General features: G+C 49.1%; 1 protein-coding gene across 1 annotated transcript in view; it reads left to right on the forward strand.

Annotated features, from left to right (window-relative positions):
* The window catches only part of LOC110523017 (adenylate cyclase type 1-like), a gene marked incomplete at its 3' end in the record, with an annotated part of 197,528 nt that overhangs the window by 166,370 nt on the left and 13,228 nt on the right, over window positions 1-17,930 (forward strand). The window contains exon 5 of the mRNA XM_036979070.1: window positions 17,183-17,310. Within this exon, the coding sequence (XP_036834965.1) occupies window positions 17,183-17,310 (128 nt within the window). The remainder of the gene's footprint in view (window positions 1-17,182; window positions 17,311-17,930) is intronic.

Consider the following 17,930-nt stretch of genomic DNA (forward strand, 5'->3'; position numbering starts at 1 on the left):
GCAATAAACAACTGATTGTTGTCCTATGGACAGAGTCTCCCACCTCAGCTGTAGATCTCTGCAGTTCATCCAGAGTGATCATGGGCCTCTTGGCTGCATCTCTGATCAGTCTTCTCCTTGTATGAGCTGAAAGTTTAGAGGGACGGCCAGGTCTTGGTAGATTTGCAGTGGTCTGATACTCCTTCCATTTCAATATTATATCTTGCACAGTGCTCCTTGGGATGTTTAAAGCTTGGGAAATATTTTTGTATCCAAATCCGGCTTTAAACTTCTTCACAACAGTATCTCGGACCTGCCTGGTGTGTTCCTTGTTCTTCATGATGCTCTCTGCGCTTTTAACGGACCTCTGAGACTATCACAGGGCAGGTGCATTTATACAGAGACTTGATTACACATAGGTGGATTGTATTTATCCTCATTAGTCATTTAGGTCAACATTGGATCATTCAGAGATCCTCACTGAACTTCTGGAGAGAGTTTGCTGTACTGAAAGTAAAGGGGCTGAATAATTTTGCACGCCCAATTTTTCAGTTTTTGATTTGTTAAAAAAGTTTGAAATATCCAATAAATGTCGTTCCACTTCATGATTGTGTCCCACTTGTTGTTGATTCTTCACAAAAAAATACAGTTTTATATCTTTATGTTTGAAGCCTGAAATGTGTCAAAAGGTCGCAAAGTTCAAGGGGGCCGAATACTTTCGCAAGGCACTGTACCTTCGAAGTCAAAACCATGATCAGCTGGCTCAACTGGCGACGTCCATGGAAGAGGTTCTCCATAGTCTGCAGCATCTCGAACACCCCTGAGAAACGTTGCAGTCCAGAATCGGAGGATACTCTAGAGTCTACCCAACGAATCGGAGTCTATCCAACGAGCCAGTGCAACGGCCCATTCAGCAAATCGCTCAGGTCAGCGATGCCCGACTATCCCACCTGGATAAATACGACGGTACACCATCCAAATGCCATGCCTTCCTCCTTCAGTGCTCCCTCTATTTTTCACACCACATTTCTCTAATGACCGGGCGGGCATTGGAATGGGCTACAGCCTTCTGGGAGAGAGGAGAGGAGATGCTAGATTCTTATGAGGGGTTCATGGCTCTGTTTAAATGCATTTTTGATCATCCAGTGGAGGGCAGAAAGGGAGGTGAGAGTCTTATTCTGTAACGTGTGCGCTGGGAGTCGGGAAGCAAGTTCAGGGAGTGAATAATTTAATCAATAAACGAAACATAATACAAAACAAGAAACACAAACAATGCACAGACATGAAACAGAAACTTCAGGACTTCAGGTGAGTGTCATTAGGCGCTGATGCTCGTGACAGGTGCACACAATAAACAGCAGCTTGGTGACCTAGATGCCGGAGAGGGAGCACACGTGACAGTATCCCCTCCCTGGAGTGCAGCTTCTGCCATAGGACTCCGACCAAAATTATGGTCCCGGGGAGCGGACCAGTCACCTCTGCTGAGCCACGGGAACCTGTCGATCCGGCTCAGGTGCGAGAGCATGGCAACCTAGAGTGCCGGAGAGAGGAATACGTGACAGTTCACTGTCAGGATCGGCAGGGTGAGTGGGCACGATTCTTTCCCTGGGCAGTGTACGCCCAGAACTCCCTAAGTCACTCCTCCACTGGGTTGACCCCATTCCAGTGTGTTTTGGGTTTCCAGCCGGCCCTGGCCCCGTGGACCCCGGGCTAGACCGCGGCTCCTGCGTTAGATGAGTGGTTCCGGCGAACGGAGGACGTGTGGCGCGACGCACACGTGAGACTCCAGCGCGCCGTCCATCATCAGGAGGAACAGGCAGACCACCACTGCAGTGAGACCCCTGTGTTTCATCCTGGGGACCGCGTCTGGCTTAATGAGGTGACATACAGGTTACAACTACGCAGTCACTATTGCATCTCACTCCCTTTTCATGTTTCCCTTCTCATGCCGGTGGTTCCTGGTCCCCTTGCTGAGTCTGTCCCCCATGACACACTCCCACCAACTCTGGACATTGAGGAGGGTCCGGCGTACGCTGTCAGATCTCTACTGGACTCCCGACATCGTGGGGGTCTGCTCCAGTATCTGGTGGACTGGGAGTGGAATGGCCCAGACCCAGTCCAGACCGACCTGCTCCTCGCTCTTGGGGTCGTCCCTCTGGTTGGCGTCGTCCTGTGGCTGGAGCGGCACGTCAGAGTACTGTCACAACTTCTCCTGCTCCTCCCCTCTAGCGTACGACATCGGCAAAATACTAACTACCTGTCCTGGGATTCATCATTACGCACACCTGGCACTCATCATTACGCTCACCTGTTAATCAATATGATTCACACCTGGACTTCATTCCCTTCAATATTGCCTCCCCTTTATATGTCACTCACTTATGTCTTCTCACCAGTTGGTATTGTTCTTATTTACCGGCGTGTAGCCTTATGGTATTGACTTGTTACTGGTTTTGTTGTTTTATTAAATATTTCACCTGCACCTGCTTCCCGACTCACAGCTCCGTTATTACATTAGGATAACTGACAGGAACTCAAGTCCCTTTTGTTCCACCGACCTAGAATACCTCACAATCAAATGCCAACCGTATTATGTCCCAAGAGAATTCTCTTTGGTTAGAGTCACAGCCTTATATATTCCCCCTCAAGCCGATACCACGACAGCACTCAAGGAACTACACTGGACTTTGTGAAAACTGGAAACCACATATCCCAAAGATGCATTTATTGTAGCTGGAAACCTTAACAAACCAAATTTGAATAAAATGCTACCGAAGTTCCATCAACACATTGCCTGTAGTACTCGTGCTTCAAAAACTCTCAACCATTGTTACTCTCCCTTCTGGGATGGTTGCAAGGCCCTCCCTCACCCTCCTTTCGGCAAATCAGATCAGACCTCCATTCTGCTCCAAGCAGGAAATACCCGTGCTAAGGTCTATTCAACTGACGCTTTGGAATCCATGCTTCAAGATTGTTTTGATCATGTGGACTGGGATATATTCTGGGTTGCCTTTGAGAATAACATTGACGTATACACTGACACAGTGACTGCGTTCATCAGGAATTGTATAGTGGATGTTGTCCCACTGTGACTATTAAAACCTAACCAAAAACCGTTGATATGTGGCAAACAGTGCAGTTCTGCCCTCCGTAAGACAATCAAACAGGACAAACGTCAGTAGAAAGACATAGTGGAGTCGCAATTCAATGGCTCAGACATGTGACATGTGTGGCAGGGACTCCAGACAATCACGTATTACAAAGGAAAACCAGCCATGTCTTGCTCCCGAACAAGCTAAACACCTTCTTCGCCCGCTTTGAGGATAACATAGCGCCACTGACGCGGCCCGCTCCCAAAGACTGTGGGCTCTCGTTCTTCAAGGCCGATTTGACTAAGACATTTAAGTGTGTTAACCCTCACAAGGCTGCCTGCCCAGATGGCATCCCTAGCCGCATTTTCAGACCATGCGCAGACCAGCTGGCTGGAGTGTTTATGGACATATTCAATCTCTCCCTATTTCAGTCTGCTGTCCCCACATGCTTCAAGATGTCCATCATTGTTCCTGTACCCAAAAAAGCAAAAATAACTGAACTAAATAACTATCGACACCATAGCACTCACTTCTGTCATCATGAAGTGCTTTCATAGACTTGTTAAGGATTATGTCACTTCCACCTTTCCTGACACCCTAGTCCCACTTACATTTTCATACCATCCCAATAGATCCACAGACGGTGCAATTGACATCACACTGCACACAGCCTTATCCCATCTGGACAATACCTATGTAAGAATGCTGTTCATTTTCCACAACTCTGCATGGCCACGCATGCCTCCAATTCAATCATGAAGTTTCTAGATGTCACAACAGTAGTAGGCCTGATTACCAACAATGACGAGACAGCCTACAGGGAGGAGGTGAGGGCCCTGGCGGAGTGGTGCCAGAAAAATAACCTCAACGTCAATAAAACAAAGGAGCTGATCGCGGACTTCAGGAGACAGCAGATGGAGCACCCCCACGTCCACATCGAAGGGACCACAGTGGAGAAGGTGAAATGCTTCATACATATCACTGATAATCTGAAATAGTCCACCCACACAGACAGTGTGGTGAAAGGGGACCCTCACAAACCGTTACAGATGCACCATTGAAAGCATCCTGTCGGTCTGTATCACAGTCTGGTACGGCAACTGCACCACCACAACCGCAGAGCTCTCCAGATGGTGGTGCAGTCTGCCTAAGGCATCACCTGGGATACACTGCCTGCCCTCCAGGACACATACAGCACTTGATGCCACAGGAAGGCCAAAAAGATCATCAAGGACATCAACCACCCGAGCCACGGCCTGTTCACCCAGCTATAATCCAGATGTCTACGTCAGTACAGGTGCATCAAAGCTGGGACCGAAAGACTGAAAATAGCTTCTATCTTAAGGCAATCAGACTGTTAAATAGCCATCACTAGCCAGCCTCCACCCAGTACCCTGCCCTGAATATAGTCATTGTAACTAGCTGGCTGCCACCCAGTTACTCAACAAGGTAATTTAGAGGGTGCTGCCCTATGTACTGTACATAGATATGGAATCACTGGTCACTTTAATAATGGAACAATGGTCACTTTAATAATGTTTACATACTGTTTTACACATGTCATATGTATATGCTGTACTCTACTGTATTCTAGTTTATCTCACTCCGACGTTGCCCATTCTAATATTTAGTATTTATTCATTCCATTATTTTACTTTTAGACTTGTGTTTCTTGTTATGAATTGTTACAGTTGAAGTTGGAAGTTTACATACACCTTCGTTTTTCACAATTCCTGACATTTAATCCTAGTAAGAATTCTCTGTCATAGGTCAGTTATCACCACTTCATTTTAAGAATGTGAAATTTCAGAATAATATTACAGAGAATGATTTATTTCAACTTTTGTTTATTTTATCACATTACCAGTGGGTCAGAAGTTTACATACACTCAATTAGTATTTGGTAGTATTGCCTTTAAATTATTTAACTTGTGTCAAACGTTTTGAGTAGCCTTCCACAAGCTTTTTTTTATTGTGGGTGAATTTTGGCCCATTCCTCCTGACAGAGCTGGTGTAACTGAGTCAGGTTTGTAGGCCTCCTTACTCGCACACGCTTTTTCAGTTCTGCCCACACATTTTCTATGGGATTGAGGTCAGGGCTTTGTGATGGCAATACACACACACACACACACACACACACACACACACACACACAACACACACACAGACACACAGACACACAGACACACAGACACACAGACACACAGACACACACACAGACAGACAGACAGACAGACAGACAGACAGACAGACAGACACATGCACACCACTTACCAGACCAGACAGACACATGCACACCACTTATCAGACCAGACAGACACATGCACACCACTTACCAGACTTAATATTATGCTAAATACTTCACTATTTAAACATTTGCCTAACAATCCCCCCTTCCCCAGAACAAGTGTAAATCCTGGACTATGAATTGTGCCTTCATGTATTATACTGATGCCGATGCTGACATGTTTATTATATTCTACTGAGTCATTTACTTTATGTTCAAATTCTTATATTTGATCATTTCATATTGTTGCTTGTCGAGAAGGAACATCTCGACAACAGGTTTGGAAGCTCATGGAAGCTCTGCTACAGGTTTATCATGGATGCTCTGCTACAGGTTTATCATGGATGCTCTGCTACAGGTTTATCATGGATGCTCTGCTACAGGTTTATCTTGGATGCTCTGCTACAGGTTTATCAGGGATGCTCTGCTACAGGTTTATCATGGATGCTCTGCTACAGGTTTATCATGGAAGCTCTGCTATAGGTTTATCATGGATGCTCTGCTACAGGTTTATCATGGATGCTCTGCTACAGGTTTATCATGGATGCTCTGCTACAGGTTTATCATGGATGCTCTGCTACAGGTTTATCATGGAAGCTCTGCTATAGGTTTATCATGGATGCTCTGCTACAGGTTTATCATGGATGCTCTGCTACAGGTTTATCATGGGTGCTCTGCTACAGGTTTATCATGGAAGCTCTGCTATAGATTTATCATGGAAGCACTGCAACAGGAAGACATATCATGGAAGCCCTGTTACAGGTTTATCAAGGAAGCCCTGTTACAGGTTTATCATGGAAGCCCTGTTACAGGTTTATCAAGGAAGCCCTGTTACAGGTTTATAATGGAAGCCCTGTTACAGGTTTATAATGGAAGCCCTGTTACAGGTTTATCATGGAAGCCCTGTTACAGGTTTATCAAGGCATCCCTGTTACAGGTTTATCAAGGAAGCCCTGTTACAGATTTATCATGGAAGCCCTGTTACAGGTTTATAATGGAAGCCCTGTTACAGGTTTATCATGGAAGCCCTGTTACAGGTTTATCATGGAAGCCGTGTTACAGGTTTATCAAGGAAGCGCTGTTACAGGTTTATCAAGGAAGCGCTGTTACAGGTTTATCATGGAAGCCCTGTTACAGGTTTATAATGGAAGCCCTGTTACAGGTTTATCAAGGAAGTCCTGTTACAGGTCTATAAAGGAAGCCTGTTACAGGTTTATCAAGGAAGCCCTGTTACGGGTTTATCAAGGAAGCCCTGTTACGGGTTTATCAAGGAAGCCCTGTTACGGGTTTATCAAGGAAGCCCTGTTACGGGTTTATGAAGGAAGCCCTGTTACAGGTTTCTCAAGGAAGCCCTGTTACAGGTTTATACAGGAAGCCCTGTTACAGGTTTTGACTGAGAATTACCCTTTTTTTGATCATCACTGTTTGCAATCATGAAAATTCCTGTCTCTCTTCCTCCCTATTTCTTCACCTCTCCATTGCCCTCTCTCTCTCTTCCTCCCTATTTCTTCACCTCTCCATTGCCCTCTGTCTCTCTTCCTCCCTATTTCTTCACCTCTCCATTGCCCTCTGTCTCTCTTCCTCCCCATTTCTTCACCTCTCCATTGCCCTCTGTCTCTCTTCCTCCCCATTTCTTCACCTCTCCATTGCCCTCTGTCTCTCTTCCTCCCCATTTCTTCCTCTCCATTGCCCTCTGTCTCTCTTCCTCCCCATTTCTTCACCTCTCCATTGCCCTCTCTCTCTACCTGCCCATTTCTTCCTCTCCATTGCCCTCTGTCTCTCTTCCTCCCCATTTCTTCCTCTCCATTGCCCTCTGTCTCTCTTCCTCCCCATTTCTTCACCTCTCCATTGCCCTCTCTCTCTACCTCCCCATTTCTTCCTCTCCATTGCCCTCTGCCTCTCTACCTCCCCATTTCTTCACCACTCCATTTCCCTCTGTCTCTCTTCCTCCCCATTTCTTCACCTATCCATTACACTCTCTCTCTCTTCCTCCCCATTTCTGCACCTCTCCATTGCCCTCTGTCTCTCTTCCTCCCCATTTCTTCACCTCTCCATTGCCCTCTGTCTCTCTACCTCCCCATTTCTTCCTCTCCATTGCCCTCTGTCTCTCTACCTCCCCATTTCTTCCTCTCCATTGCCCTCTGTTTTTCTTCCTCCCTATTTCTTCACCTCTCCATTGTCCTCTCTTACTCCCTATTTCTTCACCTCTCCATTGTCATCTCTCTCTTCCTCCCCATTTCCTCACCTCTCTATTGTCCTCTTTTAATCCCTCTTTCTTCACCTCTCAATTACCCTCTGTCTCTCTTCCTCCCCATTTCTTCACCTCTCCATTGCCCTCTGTCTCTCTTCCTCCCCATTTCTTCACCTCTCCATTGCCCTCTGTCTCTCTTCCTCCCCATGTCTTCCTCTCCATTGCCCTCTGTCTCTCTACCTCCCCATCTCTTCCTCTCCATTGCCCTCTGTCTCTCTTCCTCCCCATGTCTTCCTCTCCATTGCCCTCTGTCTCTCTACCTCCCCATTTCTTCACCTCTCCATTGCCCTCTGTCTCTCTACCTCACATTTTCTTCACCTCTCCATTGCCCTCTCTCTCTCTACCTCCCCATTTCTTCCTCTCCATTGCCCTCTGTCTCTCTTCCTCCCCATTTCTTCCTCTCCATTGCCCTCTGTCTCTCTTCCTCCCCATTTCTTCACCTCTCCATTGCCCTCTCTCTCTACCTCCCCATTTCTTCCTCTCCATTGCCCTCTGTCTCTCTTCCTCCCCATTTCTTCCTCTCCATTGCCCTCTGTCTCTCTTCCTCCCCATTTATTCACCTCTCCATTGCCTTCTTTCTCTCTTCCTCTCATTTCTTCACCTCTCCATTGCCCTCTGTCTCTCTTCCTCCCCATTTCTTCACCTCTCCATTGCCCTCTGTCTCTCTTCCTCCCCATTTCTTCATCTCCATTGCCCTCTGTCTCTCTTCCTCCCCATTTCTTCACCTCTCCATTTCCCTCTGTCTCTCTACCTCCCCATTTCTTCCTCTCCATTGCCCTCTGTTTTTCTTCCTCCCTATTTCTTCACCTCTCCATTGTCATCTCTCTCTTCCTCCCCATTTCTTCACCTCTCCATTGTCCTCTCTTACTCCCTATTTCTTCACCTCTCCATTGCCCTCTGTCTCTCTACCGCCCCATTTCTTCACCTCTCGATTTCCCTCTGTCTCTCTACCTCCCCATTTCTGCGCCTCTCCATTGCCCTCTGTCTCTCTTCCTCCCCATTTATTCACCTCTCCATTGCCCTCTGTCTCTCTTCCTCCCCATCTCTTCCTCTCCATTGCCCTCTGTCTCTCTTCCTCACCATTTCTTCCTCTCCATTGCCCTCTGTCTCTCTTCCTCCCCATTTCTTCACCTCTCCATTTCCCTGTCTCTCTACCTCCCCATTTCTTCCTCTCCATTGCCCTCTGTCTCTCTTCCTCACCATTTCTTCACCTCTCCATTGCCTTCTTTCTCTCTTCCTCCCCATTTCTTCACCTCTCCATTGCCCTCTGTCTCTCTTCCTCCCCATTTCTTCACCTCTCCATTGCCCTCTGTCTCTCTTCCTCCCCATTTCTTCCTCTCCATTGCCCTCTGTCTCTCTTCCTCCCCATTTCTTCACCTCTCCATTTCCCTCTGTCTCTCTACCTCCCCATGTCTTCACCTCTCCATTGCCCTCTGTCTCTCTTCCTCCCCATTTCTTCCTCTCCATTGCCCTCTGTCTCTCTTCCTCCCTATTTCTTCACCTCTCCATTGTCCTCTCTTACTCCCTATTTCTTCACCTCTCCATTGTCATCTCTCTCTTCCTCCCCATTTCTTCACCTCTCCATTGTCCTCTCTTAATCCCCATTTCTTCACCTCTCGATTTCCCTCTGTCTCTCTACCTCCCCTTTTCTTCACCTCACCATTGCCCTCTATCTCTCTACCTCCCCATTTCTGCGCCTCTCCATTGCCCTCTGTCTCTCTTCCTCCCCATTTCTTCACCTCTCCATTGCCCTCTGTCTCTCTTCCTCCCCATTTCTTCACCTCTCCATTGCCCTCTCTCTCTCTTCCTCCCCATTTCTGCACCTCTCCATTGCCCTCTGACTCTCTTCCTCCCCATTTCTTCACCTCTCCATTGCCCTCTGTCTCTCTACCTCCCCATTCCTTCCTCTCCATTGCCCCCGGTCTCTCTACCTCCCCATTTCTTCACCTCTCCATTGCCCTCTGTCTCTCTTCCTCCCAATTTCTTCACCTCTCCATTGCCCTCTCTCTCTTCCTCCCCATTTCTTCACCTCTCCATTGCCCTCTCTCTCTTCCTCCCCATTTCTTCACCTCTCCATTGCCCTCTATCGCTCTTCCTCCCCATTTCTTCACCTCTCCATTGCCCTCTGTCTCTCTTCCTCCCCATTTCTTCCTCTCCATTGCCCTCTGTCTCTCTTCCTCCCCCTTTCTTCACCTCTCCATTGCCCTCTGTCTCTCTTCCTCCCCCTTTTTTCACCTCTCCATTGCCCTCTATCTCTCTTCCTCCCCATTTCTTCACCTCTTCATTTCCCTCTTCTCTCTTCCTCCCCATTTCTGCACCTCTCTATTGCCCTCTGTTTTTCTTCCTCCCTATTTCTTCACCTCTCCATTGTCATCTCTCTTCCTCCCCATTTCTTCACCTCTCCATTGTCCTCTCTTACTCCCTATTTCTTCACCTCTCCATTGCCCTCTGTCTCTCTTCCTCCCCTTTCCTTCACCTCTCCATTGCCCTCTGTCTCTCTACCGCCCCATTTCTTCACCTCTCAATTTCCCTCTGTCTCTCTACCTCCCCTTTTCTTCACCTCTCCATTGCCCTCTGTCTCTCTACCTCCCCATTTATGCGCCTCTCCATTGCCCTCTGTCTCTCTTCCTCCCCATTTCTTCACCTCTCCATTGCCCTCTGTCTCTCTTCCTCCCCATTTCTTCACCTCTCCATTGCCCTCTCTCTCTCTTCCTCCCCATTTCTGCACCTCTCCATTGCCCTCTCTCTCTCTTCCTCCCCATTTCTGCACCTCTCCATTGCCCTCTGTCTCTCTTCCTCCCCATTTCTTCACCTCTCCATTGCCCTCTGTCTCTCTACCTCCCCATTTCTTCCTCTCCATTGCCCCCTGTCTCTCTACCTCCCCATTTCTTCACCTCTCCATTGCCCTCTGTCTCTCTTCCTCCCCATTTCTTCACCTCTCCATTGCCCTCCGTCTCTCTTCCTCCCAATTTCTTCACCTCTCCATTGCCCTCTCTCTCTTCCTCCCCATTTCTTCACCTCTCCATTGCCCTCTCTCTCTTCCTCCCCATTTCTTCACCTCTCCATTGCCCTCTATCTCTCTTCCTCCCCATTTCTTCACCTCTCCATTGCCCTCTGTCTCTCTTCCTCCCCCTTTCTTCACCTCTCCATTGCCCTCTGTCTCTCTTCCTCCCCCTTTTTTCACCTCTCCATTGCCCTCTATCTCTCTTCCTCCCCATTTCTTCACCTCTTCATTTCCCTCTTCTCTCTTCCTCCCCATTTCTGCACCTCTCTATTGCCCTCTGTCTATCTACCTTACCCATTTATTCACCTCTCCATTGCCCTCTCTCTCTTCCTCCCCATTTCTTCACCTCTCTATTGCCCTCTGTCTCTCTACCTCCCCATTTCTTCACCTCTCCATTGCCCTCTCTCTCTTCCTCCCCATTTCTTCACCTCTCCATTGCCCTCTATCTCTCTTCCTCCCCATTTCTTCCTCTCCATTGCCCTCTGTCTCTCTACCTCCCCATTTCTTCCTCTCCATTGCCCTCTGTTTTTCTTCCTCCCTATTTCTCCACCTCTCCATTGTCATCTCTCTTCCTCCCCATTTCTTCACCTCTCCATTGTCCTCTCTTACTCCCTATTTCTTCACCTCTCCATTGCCCTCTGTCTCTCTTCCTCCCCTTTTCTTCACCTCTCCATTGCCCTCTGTCTCTCTACCGCCCCATTTCTTCACCTCTCAATTTCCCTCTGTCTCTCTACCTCCCCTTTTCTTCACCTCTCCATTGCCCTCTGTCTCTCTACCTCCCCATTTATGCGCCTCTCCATTGCCCTCTGTCTCTCTTCCTCCCCATTTCTTCACCTCTCCATTGCCCTCTGTCTCTCTTCCTCCCCATTTCTTCACCTCTCCATTGCCCTCTCTCTCTCTTCCTCCCCATTTCTGCACCTCTCCATTGCCCTCTCTCTCTCTTCCTCCCCATTTCTGCACCTCTCCATTGCCCTCTGTCTCTCTTCCTCCCCATTTCTTCACCTCTCCATTGCCCTCTGTCTCTCTACCTCCCCATTTCTTCCTCTCCATTGCCCCCTGTCTCTCTACCTCCCCATTTCTTCACCTCTCCATTGCCCTTTGTCTCTCTACCTCCCCATTTCTTCACCTCTCCATTGCCCTCCGTCTCTCTTCCTCCCAATTTCTTCACCTCTCCATTGCCCTCTCTCTCTTCCTCCCCATTTCTTCACCTCTCCATTGCCCTCTCTCTCTTCCTCCCCATTTCTTCACCTCTCCATTGCCCTCTATCTCTCTTCCTCCCCATTTCTTCACCTCTCCATTGCCCTCCGTCTCTCTTCCTCACCATTTCTTCATCTCCATTGCCCTCTGTCTCTCTTCCTCCCCATTTCTTCACATCTCCATTGTCCTCTGTCTCTCTTCCTCCCCCTTTCTTCAACTCTCCATTGTCCTCTGTCTCTCTTCCTCCCCATTTCTTCACCTCTTCATTTCCCTCTCCTCTCTTCCTCCCCATTTCTTCACCTCTCCATTGCCCTCTGTCTCTCTTCCTCCCCATTTCTTCACCTCTCCATTTCCCTCTGTCTCTCTACCTCCCCATTTCTTCACTTCTCCATTTCCCTCTATCTCTCTTCCTCCCCATTTCTTCACCTCTTCATTTCCCTCTCCTCTCTTCCTCCCCATTTCTTCACTTCTCCATTGCCCTCTGTCTCTCTACCTCCCATTTTCTTCACCTCTCCATTGCCCTATGTCTCTCTACCGCCCCATTTCTTCACCTCTCGATTTCCCTCTGTCTCTCTACCTCCCCTTTTTCTCACCTCTCCATTGCCCTCTCTCTCTCTACTTCCCCATTTCTGCGCCTCTCCATTGCCCTCTGTCTCTCTTCCTCCCCATTTCTTCACCTCTCCATTGCCCTCTGTCTCTCTTCCTCCCCATTTCTTCACCTCTCCATTGCCCTCTCTCTCTCTTCCTCCCCATTTCTGCACCTCTCCATTGCCCTCTGTCTCTCTACCTCCCCATTTCTTTACCTCTCCATTGCCCTCTATCTCTCCTCCTCCCCATTTCTTCATCTCTCCATTGCCCTCTCTCTCTCTTCCTCCCCTTTTCTGCACCTCTCCATTGCCCTCTGTCTCTCTTCCTCCCCATTTCTTCACCTCTCCATTGCCCTCTGTCTCTCTATCTCCCCATTTCTTCCTCTCCATTGCCCCCTGTCTCGCTACCTCCCCATTTCTTCACCTCTCCATTGCCCTCTGTCTCTCTACCTCCCCATTTCTTCACCTCTCCATTGCCCTCTATCTCTCTTCCTCCCCCTTTCTTCACCTCTCCATTGCCCTCTGTCTCTCTTCCTCACCATTTCTTCCTCTCCATTGCCCTCTGTCTCTCTTCCTCCCCCTTTCTTCACCTCTCCATTGCCTTCTTTCTCTCTTCCTCCCCATTTCTTCACCTCTCCATTTCCCTCTGTCTCTCTACCTCCCCATTTCTGCACCTCTCCATTGCCCTCTGTCTCTCTTCCTCCCCATTTCTTCACCTCTCCATTGCCCTCTTTCTCTCTATCTCCCCATTTCTTCCTCTCCATTGCCCCCTGTCTCGCTACCTCCCCATTTCTTCACGTCTCCGTTGCCCTCTGTCTCTTTACCTCCCCATTTCTTCACTTCTCCATTTCCCTCTATCTCTCTTCCTCCCCATTTCTTCACCTCTTCATTTCCCTCTCCTCTCTTCCTCCCCATTTCTTCACCTCTCCATTGCCCTCTGTCTCTCTACCTCCCATTTTCTTCACCTCTCCATTGCCCTATGTCTCTCTACCGCCCCATTTCTTCACCTCTCGATTTCCCTCTGTCTCTCTACCTCCCCTTTTTTTCACCTCTCCATTGCCCTCTCTCTCTCTACTTCCCCATTTCTGCGCCTCTCCATTGCCCTCTGTCTCTCTTCCTCCCCATTTCTTCACCTCTCCATTGCCCTCTGTCTCTCTTCCTCCCCATTTCTTCACCTCTCCATTGCCCTCTCTCGCTCTTCCTCCCCATTTCTGCACCTCTCCATTGCCCTCTGTCTCTCTACCTCCCCTTTTCTTTACCTCTCCATTGCCCTCTATCTCTCTTCCTCCCCATTTCTTCACCTCTCCATTGCCCTCTCTCTCTCTTCCTCCCCCTTTCTGCACCTCTCCATTGCCCTCTGTCTCTCTTCCTCCCCATTTCTTCACCTCTCCATTGCCCTCTGTCTCTCTATCTCCCCATTTCTTCCTCTCCATTGCCCCCTGTCTCGCTACCTCCCCATTTCTTCACCTCTCCGTTGCCCTCTGTCTCTCTACCTCCCCATTTCTTCACCTCTCCATTGCCCTCTGTCTCTTCCTCCCCATTTCTTCACCTCTCCATTGCCCTCTATCTCTCTTCCTCCCCCTTTCTTCACCTCTCCATTGCCCTCTGTCTCTCTTCCTCACCATTTCTTCCTCTCCATTGCCCTCTGTCTCTCTTCCTCCCCCTTTCTTCACCTCTCCATTGCCCTCTTTCTCTCTTCCTCCCCCTTTCTTCACCTCTCTGTTGCCCTCTGTCTCTCTTCCTCCCCATTTCTTCACCTCTCCATTTCCCTCTGTCTCTCTACCTCCCCATTTCTTCACTTCTCCATTTCCCTCTATCTCTCTTCCTCCCCATTTCTTCACCTCTTAATTTCCCTCTCTCTCTTCCTCCCCATTTCTTCACCTCTCCATTGCCCTCTATCTCTCTTCCTCTCCATTTCTTCACCTCTCCATTGCCCTCTGTCTCTCTTCATCCCTATTTCTTCACCTCTCCATTTCCCTCTGTCTCTCTACCTCCCCATTTCTTCACTTCTCCATTTCCCTCTATCTCTCTTCCTCCCCATTTCTTCACCTCTTCATTTCCCTCTCCTCTCTTCCTCCCCATTTCTTCACCTCTCCATTGCCCTCTGTCTCTCTACCTCCCCTTTTCTTCACCTCTCCATTGCCCTCTGTCTCTCTACCGCCCCATTTCTTCACCTCTCGATTTCCCTCTGTCTCTCTACCTCCCCTTTTCTTCACCTCTCCATTGCCCTCTCTCTCTCTCTACCTCCCCATTTCTGCGCCTCTCCATTGCCCTCTGTCTCTCTTCCTCACCATTTCTTCCTCTCCATTGCCCTCTGTCTCTCTTCCTCCCCCTTTCTTCACCTCTCCATTGCCCTCTTTCTCTCTTCCTCCCCCTTTCTTCACCTCTCTGTTGCCCTCTGTCTCTCTTCCTCCCCATTTCTTCACCTCTCCATTTCCCTCTGTCTCTCTACCTCCCCATTTCTGCACCTCTCCATTGCCCTCTGTCTCTCTTCCTCCCCATTTCTTCACCTCTCCATTGCCCTCTGTCTCTCTATCTCCCCATTTCTTCCTCTCCATTGCCCCCTGTCTCGCTACCTCCCCATTTCTTCACGTCTCCGTTGCCCTCTGTCTCTCTACCTCCCCATTTCTTCACTTCTCCATTTCCCTCTATCTCTCTTCCTCCCCATTTCTTCACCTCTTCATTTCCCTCTCCTCTCTTCCTCCCCATTTCTTCACCTCTCCATTGCCCTCTGTCTCTCTACCTCCCATTTTCTTCACCTCTCCATTGCCCTATGTCTCTCTACCGCCCCATTTCTTCACCTCTCGATTTCCCTCTGTCTCTCTACCTCCCCTTTTTTTCACCTCTCCATTGCCCTCTCTCTCTCTACTTCCCCATTTCTGCGCCTCTCCATTGCCCTCTGTCTCTCTTCCTCCCCATTTCTTCACCTCTCCATTGCCCTCTGTCTCTCTTCCTCCCCATTTCTTCACCTCTCCATTGCCCTCTCTCGCTCTTCCTCCCCATTTCTGCACCTCTCCATTGCCCTCTGTCTCTCTACCTCCCCTTTTCTTTACCTCTCCATTGCCCTCTATCTCTCTTCCTCCCCATTTCTTCACCTCTCCATTGCCCTCTCTCTCTCTTCCTCCCCCTTTCTGCACCCCTCTATTGCCCTCTGTCTCTCTTCCTCCCCATTTCTTCACCTCTCCATTGCCCTCTGTCTCTCTATCTCCCCATTTCTTCCTCTCCATTGCCCCCTGTCTCGCTACCTCCCCATTTCTTCACCTCTCCGTTGCCCTCTGTCTCTCTACCTCCCCATTTCTTCACCTCTCCATTGCCCTCTGTCTCTTCCTCCCCATTTCTTCACCTCTCCATTGCCCTCTATCTCTCTTCCTCCCCCTTTCTTCACCTCTCCATTGCCCTCTGTCTCTCTTCCTCACCATTTCTTCCTCTCCATTGCCCTCTGTCTCTCTTCCTCCCCCTTTCTTCACCTCTCCATTGCCCTCTTTCTCTCTTCCTCCCCCTTTCTTCACCTCTCTGTTGCCCTCTGTCTCTCTTCCTCCCCATTTCTTCACCTCTCCATTTCCCTCTGTCTCTCTACCTCCCCATTTCTTCACTTCTCCATTTCCCTCTATCTCTCTTCCTCCCCATTTCTTCACCTCTTAATTTCCCTCTCTCTCTTCCTCCCCATTTCTTCACCTCTCCATTGCCCTCTATCTCTCTTCCTCCCCATTTCTTCACCTCTCCATTGCCCTCTGTCTCTCTTCATCCCTATTTCTTCACCTCTCCATTTCCCTCTGTCTCTCTACCTCCCCATTTCTTCACTTCTCCATTTCCCTCTATCTCTCTTCCTCCCCATTTCTTCACCTCTTCATTTCCCTCTCCTCTCTTCCTCCCCATTTCTTCACCTCTCCATTGCCCTCTGTCTCTCTACCTCCCCTTTTCTTCACCTCTCCATTGCCCTCTGTCTCTCTACCGCCCCATTTCTTCACCTCTCGATTTCCCTCTGTCTCTCTACCTCCCCTTTTCTTCACCTCTCCATTGCCCTCTCTCTCTCTCTACCTCCCCATTTCTGCGCCTCTCCATTGCCCTCTGTCTCTCTTCCTCCCCATTTCTTCACCTCTCCATTGCCCTCTGTCTCTCTTCCTCCCTATTTCTTCACCTCTCCATTGCCCTCTCTCTCTCTTCCTCCCCATTTCTGCACCTCTCCATTGCCCTCTGTCTCCCTCCCTCCCCATTTCTTCACCTCTCCATTTCCCTCTGTCTCTCTACCTCCTCATTTCTTCACTTCTCCATTTCCCTCTATCTCTCTTCCTCCCCATTTCTTCACCTCTTCATTTCCCTCTCCTCTCTTCCTCCCCATTTATTCCCTCTCTATTGCCCTCTGTCTCTCTACCTCCCCATTTCTTCACTTCTCCATTTCCCTCTATCTCTCTTCCTCCCCATTTCTTCACCTCTTCATTTCCCTCTCCTCTCTTCCTCCCCATTTATTCCCTCTCTATTGCCCTCTGTCTCTCTACCTCCCCATTTCTTCACCTCTCCATTGCACTCTCTCTTTTCCTCCCCATTTCTTCACCTCTCCATTGCACTCTCTCTTTTCCTCCCCATTTCTTCATCTCACCATTGCTCTCTGTCTCTCTTCTTCTCTCTCCCCACTCTTCCACCCCTCTCTCTTCTCTCCTCTCCCTCTTCCACCACTCTGTCCCACCGCTCCCCCTCTCTCGTCTATCCCGCTCTTCTCTCCCTCTCCCCCTCCTCCCCCCTCTTCTTCCCTCCCTCTCCCTCTACCCCTCTCCCTCATCTCTCCAGGAGAACCACTGTAGGCGTATAAAGATTCTGGGGGACTGTTACTACTGTGTGTCAGGTCTGACCCAACCCAAGGCAGACCATGCACACTGTTGTGTAGAGATGGGCCTGGACATGATCGACACTATCACGTGAGTCTGCACTGACCACACACACACACACTCACACACATGCACACAAACACAGTGAGCATACACGGACCGCACACTGTCATGCAAAATTATTTTCAGGATACGCAAATCATACACACACAAACGTGCACATGCGCACGCACACACACACACACACACACACACACACACACACACACACACACACACACACACACACACTCAGAGAGACATAGTGTCACAGTGTTGATCCCATACTCCAGAATGAGAAGCAGAGCAGAGCATTTCTGCTGTTGTGTTGTTTTCCTTTCTTTCTGTTGAGCGGATGGATATCAATGCTGGAGCTCATTATCACCCAGGACAAGTGTTGCCATACACTCTCTCCTCACCTCGCTCATACACACTCCTCTCTCATCCCTTGCTCAAACACACTCCTTCCTCCTCCCTTGCTCATAAATTGTCCTCTCTCCTCACCTCGCTCATTCACACTCCTCTCTCCTCCCTTGCTCATACATTGTCCTCTCTCCTCACCTCGCTCATTCACACTCCTCTCTCCTCCCTTGCTCATTCACTGTCCTCTCTCCTCACCTCACTCATACACACTCCTCTCTCCTTCCTCCCTAATTCACACTCCTCTCTCC

The sequence above is a fragment of the Oncorhynchus mykiss genome, chromosome 5 (assembly GCF_013265735.2).
Source record: "Oncorhynchus mykiss isolate Arlee chromosome 5, USDA_OmykA_1.1, whole genome shotgun sequence".
In the NCBI taxonomy this organism is placed as follows: domain Eukaryota; kingdom Metazoa; phylum Chordata; class Actinopteri; order Salmoniformes; family Salmonidae; genus Oncorhynchus; species Oncorhynchus mykiss.